This window comes from Agelaius phoeniceus, chromosome 1 (assembly GCF_051311805.1).
Source record: "Agelaius phoeniceus isolate bAgePho1 chromosome 1, bAgePho1.hap1, whole genome shotgun sequence".
In the NCBI taxonomy this organism is placed as follows: domain Eukaryota; kingdom Metazoa; phylum Chordata; class Aves; order Passeriformes; family Icteridae; genus Agelaius; species Agelaius phoeniceus.
The window spans coordinates 2941143-2964226 of NC_135265.1; the positions used below are offsets into that span (position 1 = coordinate 2941143).

At 45.1% G+C, this 23084-nt stretch overlaps 1 protein-coding gene across 3 annotated transcripts in view; it reads right to left on the minus strand.

Moving 5' to 3' along the window:
* NKTR (natural killer cell triggering receptor) overlaps window positions 1-5381 on the minus strand; it is a 40099-nt gene extending 34718 nt beyond the window's left edge. For 2 of the 3 annotated variants that reach the window (XM_054644765.2, XM_054644756.2), the window contains exons 1-2: window positions 5326-5380; window positions 4980-5059 (exon numbers count right to left, since the gene is read on the minus strand). In XM_054644765.2, coding sequence (XP_054500740.2) covers window positions 4980-5037 — 58 coding nt within the window. In that variant the 5' untranslated portion in view covers window positions 5038-5059; window positions 5326-5380. Of the gene's footprint in view, window positions 1-4979; window positions 5060-5325 lie in introns of all 3 variants that reach the window. The other variant, XM_077185361.1, reaches the window with a different exon arrangement.
* Window positions 5382-23084: the final 17703 nt, after the last annotated feature.

A 23084-nucleotide genomic window follows, 5' to 3' on the forward strand; every position in this document is an offset into this window, starting at 1 on the left:
TACAGTAAATTGAAATAAACAAACAAAAATCGCTACAAATCACTCAAGTAAGCAACAGCAGCTCACAAACCTACCCAGAGTCCTCAGTTGGCTTTAAGCAAGAAATGACAGCACAGACACCTCAACTCCAGGCTAAAGTCAGAACTGCTGGGATTGCATTTGCCTATTATTTATGAAACAATAATCTGATAAAAGCATTATTTGTAAGCAGGCTTTGAACTTATTTTTTAAAGAATCAGAGTAAGTGGTGAAAGAAATATGTACATCATTCAAGTGATGCCTACATAAAATCTAAGCTGTTTGGAAATTTGATGAAGTGCTCTCTGCAGCTAATGAGCCAATTAGGGAAACCAGAAAGAAAAATGACCAAAAATAATCCAATTTCAGAACTCTGGCTTCAAACTAAAAGATGATTTTTTTTTCTTTTGTTTTTGAACTCCTTAATTTCCCAGCTGAGGAAGAGCTAGTACTTGATTCTAATTAATCAGGGTAGCAATGCCCATGCTATACTGCAATAAGGGCTCCTGCTGGCAAAGTTTATTAAAATAATCATTGATTTCAAATGTTTATTGTTTCAAAGGTAAATCCTCGAATTCAGCTGCTTAACCTTTTGGAAAAACACCTTTGGAGGCAAACACACATTGTTTCAAGTTATTTTCCAAGTACTGGGAAGTGTTTTGCTACGTTTTATTATGTTTGAGGCACACAGGCATCGAGTTCAGCTACACACTCCCAAAACAAACCTGGGTTTTTCAAAACTGTATCTACTGGATTTTCTCTTTTCTCAATTTCTTAAGAGTAAAGCAAACAAGAGGAATTTTTCCCAGCCTATCAGCAGGAATATCCTGCTGAAGGAGAAAGCAGGGATTACAAGCAGTGAGACAATGATGCACAGCCCAGGATGGCTGCCAAGGGCCCAAAGGCTCAGCCAGATTTGCATACAAGTTTGAATAGCAGCTCACTAAAAGGACCCTATTTGAATTGTATTAATTTGTTTATCCCTAAAACTGCCAATGCTAAGGCATAGGGATTTTTTTAAAAACTTCTTCAAAGTAGAAATGTGGAGTTTTCAAGGAAATAAAACCTCAGTGTGGAACAATGATGGATTTGATTTAAAATATGAGTTTGAAGAATGGATGCCCCAATTGCCCTGCAGGGACCTGCAGCCCTGACACGTTAACACTTTGTTAACACCTCCATGCCTCACCTGCACTCTTTGCAAGGAAAAGCTCCATAAACTTCTCTCCCTGGCTCTCTAAGCCCATTCTTCCACAAACACCACCTGAAGTTCCCTCCATTCTCCACAAAACCAAACTTATTTCAGTCCTGCACACATCAAACCTTCCCTGGGCTCAGCTTCCCAGGGATATGGAAGTGAGAGGCAGCACTTGGCCTTCTGGAGAAGAGGCTGGTCAGTTTTTCTTTTATTTACTGATCCAACTTGCTCCAGACCTCAAGGTGAGATTTCAGGGTGTTTCAGCCTGTCCTGACAACAATTTCACATGGTTATTCTGAATAAATTGTTTTGTTGAATCAATTCCTTTCAAATTTCCATTTCCCACTCCTGAGAAGGGTTTTCTCCATATGGGATCCCCTTGGCTCCCTGCTGTCCCACACACAGTGGTTGCCCATGGGTTCATGGACAGCCCAAGTTCTGGGTTCTATTTGCTGCACATTTTTCCCTTCTAAAGACTAAAAGTTAATGTGGAGCCAGTTGAGAACAGTTTCTGTCTTTAGGAATTTAACAAAAAGCCCACGAGGCATCATTGGGTCTATTACTGGAGGCACAAGAGAATGACTATTGCAAGGGTGCTCCTTTCACACAAATTCACAGAAAATCCCAAAATACATCAGGCTAAAGTGACTAGAAAGAGAGAAGGGAAGAGCAGACTGACTGTTCTGGGAAGGGACACATCCCAGCAATGAAAGAAACTGAAGTGGAACAAATCAATGAGCCAGGGGTCAAACAGAAACAGAAGAAAAAAAAAAAAAGAGAAATTATTCTATGAATAACAATGAAACCAAACAAAACTGATGAAATTTACCAAACTTCATGATGGATGAAACCAGTCAGGGGGTGGGAAAAAGCTTTTGGATGGCCACAGGAGCTGCCAGAGCTGCAGACTGCATCTGTGACATCCTAGTGGGACATCTGTTCCCATTACCACGGCACCTGAAAGGCTCCAGCTTCACACAGACTTTGCCTCACAGAGTAAAGACAGAATTATTTAAATAAGCATCTGCTGCCATCCCCAAATTCTTGGAATACTGGAAGCAGTTAATGCTGTGTGCACACTCAATGTGCCCAAACCCACTGGTGGGGGGCCCAAAAGAAAGGAGAAGCACTATTTGTGGCAGTATCAGAAGAAATGCTTCTTCCTGATTTGGTTTCCATTTGCCCTTTAAAAATTAAGAGCCACAACCTGCATTCATTAAAAAAAAAATGCTGAACAGGCTACTTAATTTAAAAGCAGACTAAATTTAGCTCTAAAAACCACCAAGCCAACAAAGTTTGCCCCACTGTAAGAGGCAAGTACAAGCTGGCACTGAGTTTTATTCCAAGGTTCTGTAGCTGTAATAAAATAAGGACACAAAAGCTGTAATAAAGCTTCTGGAAGCACAGCCAAAACAGAGCTGCACTCCTGCATTTTCCAAGGGATCTTATTAGAGTAAAACTGACCTGACTTTTAATTGCCACAGGTATCCTGGCACACCCTGGGCAAGCAAAGCCTGCAAGGGCAGAGCCAAGGTGTGTGGGGGGAATGCTTTTGGACTGGCAGCAGCCTAGAGTGTAAAAAAGGAGCCAGTTTTGTGTTCTGCAGGCAAAAAGATGCTTCCAGTGCTGCAAGAGGCACAGCCCCTTCTCTCTGCATCTTGTGGGGATGTTGGTTCAGCTTTTCAGGGCACACAAGGTGGGACAAGGCCTTTTTTCTTGGCTAGCAACAAAATGCAGGGCTGTTCTGCTGCCCACTTCTCCTGAAATGCAATAAGCATATCAGCTGATTTATTGAAGTCAAAATAAGCAAAATGTTCATTTGGAAATCTGCTGGCAGTGTAAAAGTTCAAATGAATACCTCACTAGTGCCAGCAGGAGAGCACATCCCTGAGAGTTAGTGCTTGGTGTCATCTGGAAGCACTGATTTACCACTTGATTCAGCTTTTGAAGGTCATCTTAAAGCTAAGAGAGCAACATTTAAGCTTTTTAAATATATCCTTAAATCCTGAGCCAGAGTTGCATGGTGAATTAATAAACAGGCACCAGAATAAAGCAGCATGACCAGACAGCACACAAGCCCCAACACTAATATTACAAACTGGCATTTTTCCTGCAAAAATCCAAGCCATGAGTCAGGTGTAATGCAACCAGCAGGGCTCCAAGTTTGATGTGCAGCTGGGAGATTCCTGTTACTTCCAAAAGAAAAGAAATGCAGACAGACACAAAGAGAGCCAAAGCCCTGGGTCTGCTCCAGGTAAGCCAAGCTCTGCACCACCAGGAACACCAACGCTGCAATTCCTCCCTGACAGCTCTATCAGTCACCAAACCCAAAGAGGTTGGGGGGAAAACAGGTAATCCACTTTCACTGGGGATGAACAGCTCAAGGCTGAGGAGGGGAGATTGTGAAATGGGAGCAGCAACCTGTGCAGGGAGAGCAGAGAGAACAGCAGCACAGGGAGAGATCCTTCAGATGGAGTCAGAACAAAAAAACAAACAAACAAACAAACCCACACTAAACCTAAAAAGATGAACAGCAATTGGGATTGAGAATGAATTGTCTTTGCTCTAAATCATCCCCATCAAATTACCATTCCTAAGGGGAAACCCACCCAACCTGAAACAGTGTCAGTTGTCTCACTCCATAGTAAATTCCACCTGAAATTAAAGCAATGGAACACGTTAGAACTCCATTTACATCATCACTTATCTCCTCACTGGAAGTACTCAGAAACCACAGTGCCAATCAAAATAACTCAGAGAGGAGTTGCAACAGCAACAGATTTATAGATATGCCCTATCAGGTCTCTGAAGTTAGAACAGAGCCTCTCTTCTGAAACTGTGGTGAAAACAAAACGCTAAAAGGGTTTCAGTTGCATCTGAATGAGGCTGAAATTTGGAATCTCTGAGATATAGGCTCTTAATTCAAAGGTTTTCAGAGAAACATTGAAGCAGAAAATGAAAGTGAAAGCCTAATGAAGCCATCACATACATTCATTTTTCTAGAGACAAGTGGTAGCAAGATAAAGCACGGAGTATGTGTGAGACAACTAATATGCATTGATAAATGCTCGTTCAAAGAGATGGGTGAGCAAATCTCCACTCCCATCTTTACAGAGAGGGGGAAAACACAGGAGGGAACCAGGCTGCTGTTCAGCATTAAAACTCACAGCCTACTGCTTCTGAGGACCACACTTGTATAGGGAAAATATGAGTGAAAAGATGGATTTATTTTAATTATTGGTTTTTGTTTTGTTTTTTTTTTTTTAACAGGCCAGCTGGTGAGGTGTTCTGTGCTTCTATGATTGAATGCCCAGTTCTTCCTTTACATTCAGAAGACGCATTTTGAGCAGGACAAGGAAAGATTTAGCCCAGATGACCTCTTTAAGTTCCTCCCCAGTTCTAATTACTGCATCATTAAAAATACTTATAGGAGTAAATATCCAGTCTCCTCACAGCCTGCCCCGATTTTCCACAGTTCACAGAAGTGGCATAACAAACATGTAATAGAAAAGGTATAATACATCACCAGACGGCTTTTTACCTTCAGAGCAGCGTTTATCAGCCCTGCCGAACCTTTATATTCACGCGTGCAAATAAAAATCGGTCTCAAGGGGCAATGAGGAGCATCCAGCACCCCAGAAAACAGCCGAAGTTATTAAAAAGTAACTCAGAAATAACGCATCAATGGCCAAACTCGCTGCTAGCGGCTTGGGCCCATAATGCAGGCAAACCCGTGATTTAAAAGCCCCGAACACAGCCTTACCTGGCTCCCTGTTGATCTCTATCTCGAAGAAGCACTGGGGCCGGTCCTGCACCCCCATGGCCGCCCCTCGGCCTCGCCACCTGGACACAAAGCACAGAAGGAGCCCCCGCAGTCCCTCCCTCCGTCCGTCCCTCCCTCCTCACCCAGGGCTTCAATTACAGCGGGGCGGCTCCGCCTCAGCCCCGACCCCGGCGGCGGGGGAAACTCGCTCTGAGGGGAAGCGGTTCCTGCCGCGACCGCGCAGCCGGGCTCGGCGCCGTCAGCGCGGCCCATCCCCTCCTCCTCTTCCTCCTCCTCCCAGCCGTTTCCCAGCCCGCCCCATCGCTCCCTTCTCCCGGGGTTTTACCTGGCGGCTCCGGCGCTTTGTCCCCTCACGGCGCGGCCCCCTCAGCCCCCGCTGCCTCCCCGCCCCGCCGCCAGGCGGCGCCGCCGCCCCCCCCGGCCGCCATTACCCGCCCGGCCTCAATGGCCGCGCCAGGCCACGCCCCCTGGCCGCCCTGCCCGCCGCGCTTTCCCGCCCTCTGCGTGAGGGGCCGGGGGGCGGTGCCGTGAGGGAAGGCGTGAGCGGTGTCCCCCGTGCCGCCTTTGAAATGATGAATGTTTAAATAATAATAATAGTAGTGTGAAAAATAAATTCAGCTCTTAAGTCATACTTTGCTGGGGTGGGTGGGAAAGGGAGTGGCGCCATGAGGGGAAGGGGGCTTCGCTCCCTGCTAGACATGGCGTGACCGAGCTTCTCCGCTGCCGCGTTTAAAACGATGAATGTTAAAAAAAATAAATTAAAAAATCCAACTCTTAACTCATGCTTTCCCTCCATGGGAAGTGTAATTGCCTGTAAGTGAGTTTGAATCTTGGAAATAGCGGCTCGATTCCCTCCGGTGTTTTCCCCTGGCTGTAGAAATGGGAGTGGGAATTTGCTTGCCCACCTCTTTGAACGCTGCTCGGGGAGGAGGAAGGGCCTTTACAGAATACATAACGAGAATAAATAGCATCATAAATAACCTTTGCAGAATAAATATAGTGAATAAATAACAATAAATAACTTTTACAGCATAAATAACCCCCTATGGTGGGGGTATCTCACTGTCCTGACCCCTCACCCTTATGGCCGTGCTGAGGGACCCCCCCCTCCAGTTCCTTCACCCTATTTAATTTGACGTGTCTAAGACAACTCTCCACGAAAGAAAAAATATTTTTGTGAGTATAAATAAGCCCTCAGAAGATGATGGATGGAAAATGATTGCTGCAATGAATTCCTGATTCCCCGTCAGGATGAGAACGTGGCTGCTGCCAGCCCGGGGTCATCCTGCCTCTTGCTCAGCCTGAGTCTTAAAAACTCCAAAAAATTTAAACCAAATGCATTTTAATGATTGCAGCAGGCCATAGGTTATTTATTCTGCGTTGCAGATGTTGGACCATGCTGGAGTGTGGAAGCGGTAACGAGAAATTGAAGCGTCAAACTGTTGAGGAAGGAGTGTTAAAACTGTAAATCCTCAGCTCAACACATCCTTCAGGCAAAATTACTTCACACCAAGGATATCCAGAAGCTTAAACCACTTCAGTTTATTAATTTAATTTCTATAAATCCTCTTGTAGTACTTGTAGTAACTCCAGAAAGAAGTTTTGTTTCTTTTTAAGCAGGAAGGACATTTAGTCCTCAGCACTCAAAAAACAAATTATTTCCAATGTTTCCCAAAAGTTGTACAAACCAGAACTCTGCAGTAATTTTACCTGGCAGCAGTATCTGCAATTATGTCCTTGTCTGAGGAGAAATTCAGAGGTTTTAGATGAAAAAAAAAAAACCCTGCTGAGAATAAAGCAGCAAAGTAGCAATGCTGAAATCACAGGATGTTTTAGCAGTTGAGAATGCAGCAAAGTGGGATTGTTTTAGATGTAATTTATCTATAGTCTAATGGTGGCTGTCACGATAGTGTTTGAGGATCTCTGGAAGTTTTAACAGCCAGATTCTGTCATTCTTTATTAGGTCTAATAATACATGATTGTGCAAGTGGTCCCTCAGGAATCCTGTCACTGGAGTTGTCACGCTGGTTTGCTGGTCCTTGGGGGGGGACACTTACAGGGTAAGCTGTCAAAAAATGAGGAAAAAAAACAGTGAAAAAAAAGGAGTGAGTCTGGTCCTCAATTATTTGTAGTAGAAGGGTGTTATTTGCATTGCTTTTCCACGGTAGCTGAGAAACAAAGCTACTGGGGGGGTTGAGTTGCAGGAGGTCTGCAGGAATTCCTTGCCAGAATTAAAATTTGAAACCACATCTCCTTGATTTCCTTAATCTTCAAATAGATTCTTGATTCCCTTTCACCTGCAGTTTCTTGCTTTTCTGTCCTCATGAATGAACTAGCTAGAGGCAGGTGAGCAAATAGAGCAAATAAATAAGCAAAAAGTCTCAAAAAAGACATGGAAATGTGCTGCTTGCTCATGATGAAAATAGCAAAGATTGTGAGCAATAAAAAAAAAAGAAGCTGATTTCAAGCCCTGATTATTTTAATAACAAAGCAAATTGGAAAGAAGTTCTGATCACTTGGGAGCTAAGCTCCTAAGATCATGTCTAGGACAGAGCTGATAAATATGCAGTTGGTGAAAGAAAGAGATACCCAAAAGAAGAGTTTCTGAAGCACATCTGAAGCTGATCTTTTGAAAGATGAAACACTGAGTTACAAATGAAGATTTTTTTCCCTCGTGTTCCTCTCTGGGAGCTGCTGCAGATGCTGCTCTGGTCACATCCTGTGTCCATTGAAAGCAGTGACAAAGTGCCCTTTGATGGCAGTGGCTCTGGGTGTAGGCTGTGTGAGGGGCATCACACTCAGCACAGTCATGAATAATTGCTTCTGTGTCATTCTAATTTTTGATAAGCCATAAGTTTGTGAAACATCCTCCTAAAATTTCCTGATTATTTATTTTCCAGTCCAAGACACGACTTCTGAGCACACCAAGATCCATGGATCCAACTTTCTCCTATCTCAAATTGACTTTAGAGATTTCTTGGTGGTACAATTCATGCCTAAGAATGCCCATTGACAAATCTTGGCTGGAAGCTGCATTCTTGCCTGAGACAGAGCCCTCTTGATCTGGGAGGTTGCAAAGTAAGAGGCTGCAAAGCTACAGAGCCTGCAGGCACTTTGGGGTAAAACTGCTTGAACTGGGGCACACACTTTCATTTCCAAACAGTCTTTGATTGCCTTAATAGCTATTAGTCTCCATGTGGCCATGAAAGTTTGAACTAAGCAGCTTTTGTTTAGGTATTTGTACAGGCTTTTCCTTATCTCTTTTTTTTTTTTGCAAATTCCATGGATGGAACCTGAGACTGCACTGGGAAATGAGGTTTTTTTTCTGGGCCTAGTGCCTGAAAAACCTCTGCTCTACTCCTTGGTGCTGAGTATTTTCCTACCTTTCTTCAGGCCTTGAAACCCATATTTCATCTGAGTTGCTGCAGGGTGATCTCTACTTCCACACCTTTCCTGGTACCTACATGCTTATTTGCTCCCCTGCCTGCATTAGTATGAGTTCTCCCTAAATAATATTACAAAAATATGTCCATTTTGTTACTCAAGGAGGAGAAGGAATTGCCAGCAAAGCTTTTCATTATCTGGGTCATTTGGGTTCGGGGGCTGGTGCTCAGAATACTTTGGTGAGACAAATTCATGGCTGCCTGTTCAGAATCTCACTCTTCACTGTTCCATGCAGATTCTGCTCCAAGAGGGGGATGCAAAGTGTTGACACCAGGAAAAGAACTGACTCAGAGCTGTTCATGGGGGTCACTGAGGCTTTGAGCATTCAAAGATTAAAAAAGAGCTGGAAAATTCTACATTTAAATGTTCAAAACTTGTTACTGAAGAACAGACAAGCACCTGGAGTGTTCCCTTCAGTCAGTCAGTCATGCCAAGCCATTTTTTTGGTATTTGTTACTAAAAGTAAATATTGCAGTCCAGAATAACTGAAAAGGGGCTTTAATTATGCCAAGCCTCAGTGCTGAGCACACTTGAAATTAAAAGTGAAAGGCTGGTAGGCAGTTTATCTGTTGAACAAACGGGAACAGCAAAAAGGGGCTTCATTAAAAAAATCCCCAGGTCAGCATTTGAGTTTAGAGAGCTAAAGGGGAGGAAATAGCACATCTCAAGCAAAGCTTTTATCCCAGGACATTTTCTGGGAAGGAGCATTGGTGTGGGGACACACTTGGACAGGGCACAGGGGTATCTGTGACCTCAGACATCCCAAGGCTGCCCGTGGTTCTCTTCACTCAGGCTTCCCTTTCCCCTGGGATTTCCTGTGAACCCACTTAGTACCTGAACCACTAACACACTTCCTGAAGGATTACTGAGCATCCCCCCGTGCTGCCCTGAAGCTTCAGGAGTGTTTCCATCCCTGGCATGAGTAGGTGGCCCCATCTGCTATCCAGGCAGTAAACAGAATTTGTTAATGACTGCCCCAGCGTGATAGAAATATCAGCAACTCGTTAATCCATTATGTGTGAATTGCTTAATGGGGCAGGGAATATTCCTGTGCTTGTGGCTTCTTCAGGCCTTGAAATCCACATTTTATCCCAGCTGCTGCAGGGTGATCTCCACCTCCACGACCTTCCTGTCTACCTACATGCTTATTTGCTCTTCTGCCTGCATTAGTAGGAGCTCTTCCTAAATAATTTTACAAAAATATCTCAATTTTTAAAATATTCTACTGGGTGTAGATAAAGGGGTTGATGATTTTACATCTCCTTAACTAATAAATAACTGATGTCTGGGTCGGTGTCTTGAGAATGTCTCAAGATAACACTCAGCCGGATCCCAACCCCAAAGTGATTATTCCTTTTTTTTTTTCATTTTCTTCAGGGTGTTATAATTCAGAATTTTGAAAAAGAACTCCCACCCTGATGCCTTGCTAGCACTCAAAGCTATTCTTTATGCAAAGGCAGAAGTGTATTACCTCATATCAGACACGATTTACCCACTCAGTAGCACTCAAACTAGGTCAAAAACAAGAGGTTGGTTTCTGCAGTGTATAATTAACCAGTGAATTTGGGAGATTGGGGAGGTTAATGATGCCATGTCTGGTTCTGCATGTGGAGTTCTTACGTGGAAAGCCAGTAAGTGGGACACGCTGCAGAACAGCAGCACAAGGGAGTTTTTACCCTTCCCAATAAAATTAGACTGTTTGTGTTACTGTGTTCTTGCCATCTCCCATCTGTCTCCCTGTGCCTCTTGTCTCTCCTATTAAATCCTGAGCTCTCAGAGTGGGTGACAACAGAGAGCTTTTGGTAGGGACTGTGACAACCTCTATCGGTCTGCTGACGGGAAAAGGGATAAGGCAATTTTGCCTAAAAGCCTGCTCTTGTTCAGAAGTGACACCAAGGCAGAGATTAGAAATAAAAAATGGTTACTGAGCAAGTAGAAAAAGAAAATTCATGTGTATTGCTGGAGGCAACCACACAACCCTGTAAGAGGCTGTGATATCCCCAGGATCACTCCGATTGGAACTAATATTTAATTAATACCTTTTGGAGGGGAACATGGCACGAGGATTCCTCTCCCCTAGATTTTTCCCTTTCTTTTTTTCCCCCTAAAGTTTAATTTACCTTTTTTGCCTTTGCATTATTAAAGGCGTGTAAATCCAGCTCGATATTCTCACCCAGCACCATCTGAGAACACTCTGTTATGCAGCTTGAAACGCTTGAATCTGAGTCAGCTCAGGTGCTTCAGAGCTTGTTAGCTTTAGCTCAGACAGCTTCTGCAGCTCGCAGGAGGGATTGTTAATTAGCTGAGATGCAAATATAGGCAGAGATTCGGGGCCCTGCCTGTGCTGGGGACCATCAAAGCAGCTCTGCAGAGCGGCAGAGATTCATCACTTTGCTGTGCTGAGCCAGAAATGACTTCACGTAGTGCTGGTGGGACACCTTGTCACTGCTGTCCCAAACTTCTGCTCCAGGGGTGTGACATGTGGCACAGAGAGGCTGGAGCTGGCTCCAAGCAGAACCAGCTGAGCTCTGCATCGCTCTGAGACCCAAACTGGCCCTGGAACAAGTGCAGCTCCATTTGTATGCACTGCTGGTCCTGAACCATTAAATCACATGGAAACCACGCTGACTCCACACAAAGCCATGTCGGGGATGGATAAATCCATACAGCTGCCAGTGCTTTAAAAATAAAGGATTCAAGGCACAGCACGAAGGGAACTGGGTGAAATGTAGTGGCCCCTGTGAGCTGGGAGGTCAAACTAATTGATACAGTGCTTTGTTCTGGTGTTAAAGCAGTGAATCTGCAGCTGAGGCTCCAGAGCAGAGTGATAATAACAGCAAGAGCAGTGCCAGGAAGGAAAAGCTGAGCAGTTGGCAGAGCCATGGCTGCAGCGAGCTGGGGAATTCACAGAGGATCTGAGTAGGCAAAAGGGAACGGCTCCTTGCTCTTGAACCTGAGGAATGAACAGAGGATCCTGGTAACAAATGAGGGCACGGAAAAATTCAGGTCAAGGGAGGTGATTCTGCCCCTCTACTCTGTCTTCATGAGACCCCACCTGGGGATGCCCTGTCCAGCTTTGGAATCCTCAGTGCAAGACAGACATGGATCTGTTGGAGCTGGTCCAGAGGAGGTCACAGAGATGCTCCAAGGGTTGGAACACCTCTTCTCTGGAGCCAGGCTGGGAGAGCTGGGGGTGTTCACCTGGAGAAGAGAAAGGTCTGGGGTGACCTCAGAGCCCTAAAGGGGCTCCAGGAGAGCTGGAGAGGGAATTTGGGGAAGGGCCTGGAGTGACAGCAATAGGGGGAATGGCTTCAAACTGAGAGATGGCAGGGTTAGGTGGGGTATTGGGAAGGAATTGCTCCCTGGGAGGGTGGGCAGGCCCTGGCACTGGGTGCCCAGAGCAGCTGTGGCTGCCCCTGGATCCCTGGAAGTGCCCAAGGCCAGGCTGGACAGGGCTTGGAGCAGCCTGGGATGGTGGAAGGTGTCCCTGCCATGGCAAGCAGGCTGGAAGATGATCTTTCAGGTCCATTCCTTCCCAAATAATTCTATGACCCTGTGAAGTTCTGGCTTGTGGGCACAGGCAGGATGGATTCCTGCAGGGAGTCCCAGCAAAGTGGGCGGTTTCTGTCAGGGGAATGAAGGATTGCCAGAAGTCCTGGATTGGCACAGTGCCTCCAGAGAACAGCAGTAATAAAACACTCAGTGCCTCTCTCTGGTAGCAGTGCTGGTAATGCCCATCCAGATGAATATTGATGGTGATATAAATAAAGCTCTATGCAATTACAATCAGCTAAGGTTAGGAAGGTATTATTTTTCTGGCTTCAACAATTAAGTGCAGTGTGTGCACTTATGGATAGAGCAGGTTGGAAGAAGGGAAGGATTTATGTTGTCTTCTGAAACATTCAGCACTGGCCACTGTCAGAGACAGGAAACTGCATCGATCTGTTTGGGAATGACAATTTCTCTTTCCTGCAGCAGCAGCAAAATATCTGTGCAGGAGCTCAGTGCCTCACTTAATTTGATACTAAAAGATATCTTGGTGGACAGAGATTTATAAAACTCTGCCATGATGTAGTGAAAATCTTATTTATGCCTCTTCCTATGCATAGGAAGAGTTTGCCTTATGATAAGATAGGAGCTTAAAGTACAACCTGATTTAAACATATAAATAAAATGTGAATTAGGAAGCAGCCAAACTCCAGCCTGCTTCCTTCCAATGTATGCCAAACCTTCCCTCCCAGCATGAGAAATTAGGATTGGCCATGTGAGAAACCACACAGAGATTTCAAAAATCATAGAATAGTTTGAGTGGGAACAGACCTTTTAAAGATCATCTTTTGCAGGAGTCATGTGGGTGAGGCATCCTGTACCTGCAGCTTGGATGTCCTGATCAAATCCTGTATTTTTGTCAGTCAAAGACAGATAAATGTTGCTTTTCTGATGGAGGATTATGGATCAGCTGGAAATAATTTCTGTTCCATTCTGCATCACCCTTTTAGATTTAGCCCTGGTGCTTGAATCTGCCAAGTATTTGTCCAGGGGATCTGCCTGGCCTTTGGGACAGTAATAATGAATAACTAAGCCTTTTACCATCACAGTAATAATGAAGTTTTAATGGTGAATTAAGGAACAGAATGAGGGAAAATCCAGCCATGAAGCTGTTTCTGTCTGTTGGTATCTAGCTAGACAGTCAGATGTGGAAGTGTTAATGGATGTTGGGTGAATGAAGGAGTGATAAAATCACACAATGTCTATAAACATAAATCGGGATCAATACAAGAGTGGCTGCACAGATTCAGCCTCAGCTTCTGAAGCAAGAAACAGCTGTAAACCTACATACAGGTTTGTATATAAACCCCATGGAACTGGGGGTTCCCAGAGAAAAGGAGGCTCAGAGGGGTTTTGATCTCTACAATTCCCTGATGGGAGGGTGCAGTCAGCTGGGGGTTGGTCCCTTCTCCCAGGGAACAATGACAGAATGAGAGGAAATGGCCTCAGGTTGCACCAGGGGAAGTTTAGATTGGATATTAGGGAAGATTTCTTCATGGGAAGGGTGGTCAGGCATTGGAACAGATGCCCAGGGAAGTGAGAGAGTCACCATTCCTGGAAGGATTTAAAAGATGTGTAGATGTAGCACTTAGAGACATGGTTTAGTGGTAGCCTTGGCAGTGTTAATGGTTCATTTTGATTTTAGAAGACCTTAGCAACCTAAACAGTTTTGTGATTCCATTCTGTGGCTCTTTTTGCCTAAGCTTTTAGGTCCTGGCTACACTAGAAAATGTTTCAAATGCTGGCCACTTCAGTGCTACTGACCAACATCTGCAGAGCTGAGCAAACTGAAACCCACAGAACAGAAAAAGGGTTTGAGTGTCATTTCTGACCCAAACACTGGATGCACCTGGGTCTAGTTAGAACATATGAGCCAAGGAAAATAACTGGAAAACTTCTTCAAAGGGTACTCAATCACATCTCCATGGCCACATCTTCTCCTGCATCCCTGCTGGCACTGACAAGTAAGGTGTGGCTGAATCAAATCCTTCTGGTGCTATAAATGTGAATAATGTGTCCTTTAATTCTGAGGTGAAAGCAATTTATTTCTTGAAGTAAAACTGTGTCTCTACCTTAATTTTCTTCCTGTTTTCCTGCCAGAGCACCACATCAATCATTTTCCTTCTCTAAAGTCAACCTCAGCCACTGACTTGTCTCAAACAATTGTAGGATGAACCTGCTGTCAGAACCACCTTCTGCTGCTTGGCCTGACTGAGCTGCCACTGACCCCTGGCAGGAACTCACCCTCTCTACACCTTTTATTTGCTGTTCTACTTACAGGGAAATGAAGGAGAAAACCATAAAAATAACGAGCATGTAAACAACTCTGCCGGGGAGCAAACAGCTCTGAGGATGAGCCGTGAAAAATCACACAGAGCAGAGAAAGCCTCCCGAGATAAATGAGATAAACGGGACTATTTAGGGCAGCCAGACAGTAATTGCAGCATTTGCAAAAGTCAGCATGAATATGCCACATTATTCCCAGCAAACATCATGTTTGAGGGACATAGCTCATCTTCTGTTCCTGAGGCCGGTGATTTTCTTTTGGTTTGTTCTCTCCCTAATGGGGCAGAATTTCTGAGTAATTTTCCTGGTGCTTTGGTGTCTCCCTTGCAGTTTTATGGGCTGTTACCAGCACTGGTGGTACTGATGTGTGAAAACTGAGACAAGTTAATTTGGATTAAATGTAACTGGAATGTTGTAGTGCCACGGTTGGATGAGCTTTGTCCTAGAAGGGAGATTTCAGGGAGATACAATATTTGTGAGCAAAGGCATCATTTGCTGAGAGCAGTGAAATGTGGGCTCTTGGGAGGAAAATTGAGAAAACAACATTGAAACCACCTGTAAGGCTGAGCCTGCCTCCCTGACTTCTGGGATTTGTGCAAATGTGAGCACATTGTCATTTTCTACATCCTTCCCTGCTTAATACCCACCAAATATTTATTCTGCAGGCTGCAAGGGTATTGTATTTGCAGGGAAATGCCCTGATGAAGGCAGGAATGATGTATCTGACTCCATGTTCTCAGAAGGCTAATTTATTATTTTATAATAATATATTATATTAAAGAATACTGTACTAAACTATACTAAAGAATACAGAAAAGCTACTTAATGCTAAAAAGATAATAATGAATAATATTAATAATAATAATTGGCCCCAATTGGCCAATGAGTGAAAACAACTCACAGCAGAATCCAATGGAACAATCACCTGTGGGTAAACAATCTCCAAACACATTCCACATGAGCACAACACAGGAGAAGCAAATGAAATCATTATTGTTTTCCTTTTCTCTGAGGCTTCTCAGCTTCCCAGGAGAAAAATCCTGGGTGCAGGGATTTTTTTAGAGAATGTGAATGCCACACAAGGGATGTGTGGGCATTGCTCAGGACGTAGCTCTGGATCAGACTGCAATGAGGTCTTAATCTCCAAACACATTCCAAAGGAGCACAACACAGGAGAAGCAAATCAGATAATTATTGTTTTCCCTTTTCTCTGAGGCTTCTCAGCTTCCCAGGAGAAAAATCCTGGGCAAAGGGAATTTTCAGAGAATGTGAATTCCACACAAGGGATGTGTGGGCATTGCTCAGGAAGTAGCTCTGGATCAGGCTGCAATGAGGTCATAATCTCCAAACACATTCCAAAGGAACAAAACACAGAAGAAGCAAATTAGGTAATTATTGTTTTCCTTTTCTCTGAGCCTTCTCAGCTTCCCAGGAGAAAAATCCTGGGCAAAGGGAATTTTCAGAGAATGTGAATTCCACACAAGGGATGTGTGGGCATTGCTCAGGAAGCAGCTCTGGATCAGGCTGCAATGAGGTCTCAAAGGATATGGCAGCAAGATGGGAAAGTTTCTGGCCCTGGCACAGGTTGTCCATGGAAGCTGTGGCTGCTCCACCCTTGAAAGTGTCCCAGGCCAGCTTGGAAGGGCTTGGAGCAGCCTGGGGTAGTGGGAGGTGTCCCTGCCATGGCACAGTCTCTGTGATATCTGGGTACTCTGGTATCTCAGGTACATCACCTCTAGATGCTCATCCCCTGAGTCTAACCCCAAAGGATCATAAACCCAAATGAAAGCCACTAGGATTTTTAAAGCAAAGACAGCTGGAGTGCTTTTTAAAAAATGCTTGCAGGGATTCATATTTTTGCTCTACTTTCCTGTTATAATATTTACAAAGTACCTTTGCTCTGGAAAGGATTTTCCTCGGTTTTTCATTATCCCAGAATTTTGAACCTCATATTTTACAAATTGTAGTAAAACACTTCCCTGAAAGTGTTCAAAAAATGGGTGGATGTGGCACTTGGGGACATGGTTTGGTGGTGAACGTGGCAGTGCTGAGTTCATGGTAGGGATTGATGACCTTAGAGATCTTTTCCATGAAAATAATTCAGTGAATCCATGAGACATCTCAAAGGTTGCATCCCTGTGGACAGGGATGTGAAGCAGGGGTGGAAGGAGCAGTAACCCCACTGTTCCTCTCTCTTTGGATGAGCAGGGTGTGCTGCACCACTACTGTCACTCACTGCAGGTGCCACAGTTCCTCCTCCTGTGTGAATCCTTCATCAGGATTCATTAAACAACAGCATTTTAGGGGGCTCTGAGCTCCTCCTGGCTGCTGCTGCCAGGCCTTAATTCCCCCTCTAATTATCCCTGGCCACTTTTGATAAGCTTTTTTTGTTTTTTTTTTTAAATTTGCAGCTCTCCATTGCTGTGCATTCAGCATGAAGGTGCTCCAGCAGGGTGTGTTTGTGTGGTGAATGATGTTGTTACTCTAAATCACTAATTCTAAGAATCCCCAGGGGGAAAAAAAGGTTCTTTGAACATTATAAAACTGCATATTTGCCTACTGCTAATTAGTCAAACATAACCTGCAGTCTGAATCTTCTTGGAGACTGGGAAGAAGAAAAATACCCTGAGAGCAGGGGAAGGGTTAAGAAGGGAAACTCAGGCTGTGAAATTGAAATATTCCTTCTGGCTCAGAGAAAGCAAGAGCACTCATCAAGCACAGAGGCTCTTTATCTGGTGTCTGACAGTGCCACAGGGGACAGGAGATGCTGCAAACCAAGGTTGTTCCTTCCTCTCTGAAGTGCTGCACTCCTACATGCTGGCACTGAGGGGAAGCTGGACCTCCAGCTCAGCCAGACTGGCCAGTGACACAGGTCAGGCAAAAAAAAAATAAAAAACAAAGCTGGAAAAGGCAGAAGTATCAGCACCCAAGTCCTCAGATAGTGAGAGCTAAAAGGGATGAGGAAATGGTCCTGTCTGACCTCATTTGGGATTGAATTTTTCCCCAAGTATTTCTCCATATAGTCTGTAACTTGGCATGTAAGAGGGGCAAGTAAAAGTCAGCAACCTGTGGATGGCAGGTACATTGAAATTCTGCCTTTTTCAGTTGGGAATCAGAGGAGAAAATAGACAGTATTTAGGATCAAATCTTATAAAGAATTGAGTACATACCCACCCCAAGGACTTCATGGACACCTACAAACCAGTGAAGGTGGTCAAACACTGGTGTGGACACTTTTCTGTGGCTGTACTGTGCAGATGTTGGCATCACTTTGGGATGCTGTTGGCATCTCCTGACTGACTCATGGACCAGCAGCAGGAAGGACCAGCCTGTCCTGTGGGGAGAGCAGGAGCACAGTTCAGCTGCATCAACAGGAGCCCTGCTCTCAGGTCAGAGGATGAGCCCTGACCTTTATTTACAGGTACTGTCAATTAGCTTATTTGTGGGGCAGAAAAACGGCTGAGCTTTTAAACCATGTCCTGTCTGTGCTTTCAGCTGCCACAGCACCTCCTGAGGAGGAGGAGCAGCAGCAGCAATGATGGAAGAACTGTCTTAACATTTGTTCTGAATGACCTGTTAGTTCCCAACACCTAAGCTCACCAGTATGAAGCTGTTGACAATTTTTAAAGTCTGAAGGTGCTGTGGATTACAGGGGGAAATGGAACAGAGAGAGGGAGGCTCTGTTTTAAGGAACACAAAGGTGCAAACAGCTCCCTCACAGTCCCAGACAGCTGGAGAGGCTCCCAGCCTGTGTCTGGTCTTAAATGTTAATGCAGCATGACAGGAGGATGTACAGGGAGAGAGGAGACTCCTCAGGGCCATGCATGCACCAGTGAGCTCTGCAGCCTCCTCTCTTCCCTGGGGTTGTGGCTGCCTGTGCTGGGGGAGCTGTGACAAAGTTCTGCCATGGCTTTGGGTCCTTCTGCTGAGCTGTGAGTGTGTGGGAGGACCTGTCTGGGGTCTCTTTGCTGTATTCCAGGAGCTGCACTGAAGCTCATTCCCTTGCCTGAGGGATGCTGAGGTCTCTGTGTGCCCTTCCTTGTGCCTTGCTGATCCTCACCTGCTCCTGGCTTTCTGCACCTGCCTCATGCTCTGGATCTGTCTGGCATCTGCTGGACTCTTGGCCACTGTCACTGGACCTGCTGTGCTCCCCTTGCCAGGTGCTGTGGGAGGCTCTCAGGAGTTGTCACCTGCATTTCTGTTCCCCTCCAGGTCACTGCCCCACCTGAGTGCCCTGGCTCTGTCCTGCACTCTCAGGATTAGGTCCAATCCTCTGCCTTGCACACAGGATTGTCCCCTTCATTCTCAGCCACAGTCCCAGATGGATGAAGTGACTGCCAACATCTTTTATGGAATCACAGAGTGGTCTGAGCTGGAAGGGATCATCCAGCCCACCCCTGCCATGGCAGGGACATCTTCCACCATCTCAGGCTACTCCAAGCCCCATCCAACCTGGCCTTGGACACTTCCAGGGGTCCAGGGCAGGCACAGCTGCTCTGAGCACCCCATGCCAGGGCCTCAGCACCCTCAGAGCCAAGAATTCCTTCCCAATATCCCATCTCACCCTGCCCTCTGGCAGTGGGAAGCCCCCTTGTTCTGTCACTCCAGGCTCTTGTCCCCAGTCCCTCTCCAGCTCCCTTGGAGCCCCTTTAGCTACTGGAAATGGCTCTAAGGTCTCCCTGGAGCCTTCTGTTCTCCAAGTTTCTCAGTCTGGCTCTAGATCAGAAATGCAGCAGCCTTCAGAACGTCTTTGTGGTCCTTTTAGAGGGGACAGCAGGGGACAGAAGCCCTAACATGACAGTGCATTGAAGGGGACAGAAGCCCTGGCACATCACTGCCCTGCTGGCTGCCCTGTTGGTGTGATCCCAGCACAGCAGAGCCTGTTGGGAGCATCTGCAGAGCTTTGCACCCCAAACTGGTGGCCCCTGGACACCTTGAGGTGAATGTGGCCTCTGAGGGATGATATCTGTGCACCAAGCATGTCACACCTGCTCCTCCAATGTGGGACCTTTGTAACGTTGTGGGCGTGGCATTCACATTCTCTGGAAAAATCCCTTTGCTCAGGATTTTTCTCCTGGGAAGCTGAGAAGCCTCAAAAAAAAAAGGAAAACAATAATTATCTCATTTGCTTCTCCTCTGTTTTGCTTGTGTAAAATGTGTTTGGAGATGTTTGCCCACAGGTGATTGTTTCATTGGATTCTGCTGTGAGTTGTTTTCACTCTTGGGCCAATCAGGGCCAAGCTGTGTTGAGACTCTGGAAAGAGTCACAAGTTTTCATTATTATCTTTTTGGCATTTAGTAAATATCCTTTCTGTATTATTTAGTTTAATATAATATTCTTTAATATTATATTTATAATATAATATAATATAGTATTATATAATATTATAATATTCTATAATATAATATAATATAGTATAGTATAATATAATATAATATAATAATATTCTTTAATATAATATTATATTATATTAAATAGTAATATATTACTCTTTAATATAATATAGTATCATAAAGTCATAAATTAGCCCTTCTAAAAACATAAAGTCAAATTCATCATTCCTGCCCCCTTGGAGACATTCCCAATACAATAAATGGGGACAAGCAGTGGTGGGAAAGGAGGTGACTGTCACAGCCCTGGGTGCACCAACAGGTTCTGCAGCCTCTTCCCTGCCCCTCCCAGGCCTTTGGCTGCAGGTGCTCAGGGTCAGCCCTGGTGCAGGGCAGCTGAAACGTTGGATCAGGCTGTGGTGGAAACCTGAGAATTCCTGCCTGGAGTTTTTCCCATGTACCTGCAGCCCTGGGCTTGAGGGCTCTGTTTCAGCACCGTGCCCCTGCTCCTTGCCTGAGCTGGGGGGCAGATCTGGCTCTGCCTGCCCTGCCGTGCCAAGCAGCTCTTCCTGGCAGAGGGAAGGAGGAAGTAATGTAATAAAATCAAAGCTAATCCCCATTCTGGTCACTTAAGTATCACAATGGTGGGATTCTTTGCCAGTGGAAAGTATAAATGTGGAATTGATCATTAATTCCCTTTCCAGAGGCATCGTGCCCTCTAGTCCCCATTTCACACGGACTGCAAATGGACACAGAATGAAACCTCAGTGATGGGGCTGCATTTAGCAGACAGAAAGCACATCTGGTTTATTGCTTATGCTGTTCAGGCTTTTAAAAGTCAAAAGTACTCAGGGCTCCCTGCTGATAAAAATATTCCGAGCTGCTGCTTGACTCCAGGGTGAACGTAACGTGAAACCTCCTCAAAGCTTAGAACGCTCTCGCCTCCTCCTGAACTGCTCCTTTGGTTGCACCGCCTGCCCCGGGGCTCCGTGACAGAGCTCACACGGAGGAGTGGGTGAATCTCCTCTTTTTCCTGCCTTCATTCTCTGATCTGCCCTCACCAAAACAACCGTGGCAGAGCGGGACAGGGATGAGCAGCAGGGTGTCAGAAGACTTCAAGCAGTTGTGTCAGTTTTAGCACCACCTGGGCAGAGAGTGAAAAGCTGCTGGGAGCTGCCTCGAGGATGCGGCTCCTTTCTTTGTCCTTGGAGCCGGGGAGTGGAAGAGGAAATCCAGAGGCTCCGGGTTTGCTCAGCGTTCATGGCACAGGGACAGCAGCAGCAATAGAAATTATCAGTATGTAAGCCATGATAACATGGCAAAGATAGAACTCAGAGTAAATTCATCATTGAAAAAAAAAAACAACAAAAAACAACAAACATAGAAAAGAAGGTCAGTGTGGATTTGCATATTTCAATATTAATACAGGGGAAGAAGAGATGTTTCTTCATGCTGTGGGCAGCTGAATCTTAGAACTCCTTGCCAGAGGTTGTGGATGGAGAAAGCTTTCCTGGCTTAAAAAGGAAATTAAGGCAGGACTTTAGAGAGTCCTGCTGAGGATTACCAAGTAGAAAAACCACATAAGGTTCACAGAATTCTCTGGGATGAAAGTAGTTGGAAGCTCTGGCTCATGTGGGAAATATCATTTATCCTTTCTTTGACATGTGCTTCTAGGTACTTTTGAAAACTACTTACACATTCCATCTGAATCAGTATCCCTGTCTCTTTTTATATATTAACAAGAAACCATTAACATGAATATTAAAAAGCAGAATAATTATTCAATGATTCTTTCCATATGAAGTATAAAACAAACCCTATATCCTGAGCACATTTAAACAAGCTAAAATGACATTTAAAGGCATGGATGCATTCAGTTCAGGGAGAGCAGTCAGACAAATAAACCTCCCACATGCTTATCAAATGCTCACAAGATTGAGGATTTGGATTACAAGTTATGACATGTTCTTCTGCAATAATGTACAGCAAATAAAAGGATTTACCTCCTGCTACAGTATCAAATCAGTTGTTCTAGAGGTTAACCCAAATTCTTAGGAAATGGAAATTTAAGGCTTTATTTCCTAAGTTACTCCATCGTGGATGTTTAGGGAAGGAATGAAATGAGCATTATGATGTGATTTGGAGACTGTCATTACTGTGTGAATGCAGAGCTCAGCCAGGGTCTTACACTGATGTGCTGGTGACACAAAATGTTTGATGACATCTCTCGTGACATCCTGTCACCCTTCTGACAGTGTGAGACAGAAATGTGGCTGCTACAGGAGGTGCTGAGCTACCTGGTCCTGCCAGCCACGGGCAGAGGAGTGTCATGATCCCCTGCTGTGGGTGAGACAGCAAACCTGCCCCCAGAAAGGGACTGATGCCTCCTCCAGCAGCTGTTCATGGAGGCTCTGGTTCCTGGACAGGTGAAAAATGGAGCGTGCTGAGGTTTTCATCTTACACTCCTCCCCCACTTTGCAATGTTTTGGGTTCACTGTTTGCATATCTAAGGTGCCAGAATCCCAGAATGGTTTGGGTTGGAAGGGACACTAAAGCTCATCCCATTCTACGCCTGCCATGGCAGGGACACCTTCCACTGTCCCAGGCTGCTCCAAGCCCTGTCCAACCTGGCCTTGGGCACTCACAGGGATCCAGGGGCAGCCAAAGCTGCTCTGGGCACCCTGTGCCAGGGCCTCAGCACCCTCACAGCTGAGAATTCCATCCCAATATCCCATCTAAACCTTCAGATTCACAGCAGTGGTTTCACTCCACTACTCAGACACGCACAAGGTGAATTCACATAACCTTTTTTTTATAAATAAGCATTTGTGAAAGGCATAGAGCCTGTCAGAGCCTTGCCTGTCAGACCAGGGTGTACCTTTCCTTTCAGGCAGAGCTGTGTGCTATCACTTGAGTCATTCACAATTATTTACCTTGGAACCAGCACTGTGGCCTTTTAAACCCAGGATTAGTGTCCAGCCCTCCTGCTCACTCAGGAAGTAGTGGTGAAGACATTTGAGCTCTAACAAGCCATTTTGTCTATTTTAACACAACCACCAAATGCCAACTTGATTTCATCCAGAGAGCTGTCAAGGCTTTTGCATGTCAGTGTGTTCTCTTCTAGTTTAATTTAAAATTTTAGGGAAAGTTCCAGTATTTGACATGCCTTGTTCTTTCCCAGTCATGGCTAGGATCATTAAATCCTAAAAAAATCCCAAAGGCAAGCAATCTAATAAAGCAGTCTTTTGTTCTGAGGCTGGCAGGATAATTCAAACAGGAGGTCAGTCAAAAAATCACATTTTCCTGAGTGCCTTGGGGAGCTGAGTAGATGAGTGCCCTGCCTCTAACCCCCATGCCATGGCAAGAAGAAGTGAATTTGCATTTAATACAGCCTAAAAACCCATTCAGCGAAATAACTGCAAGGTATTTTCACAGCAAGGCCCTGCTCATGATGGCTGGCACTTCCCCAGCTCC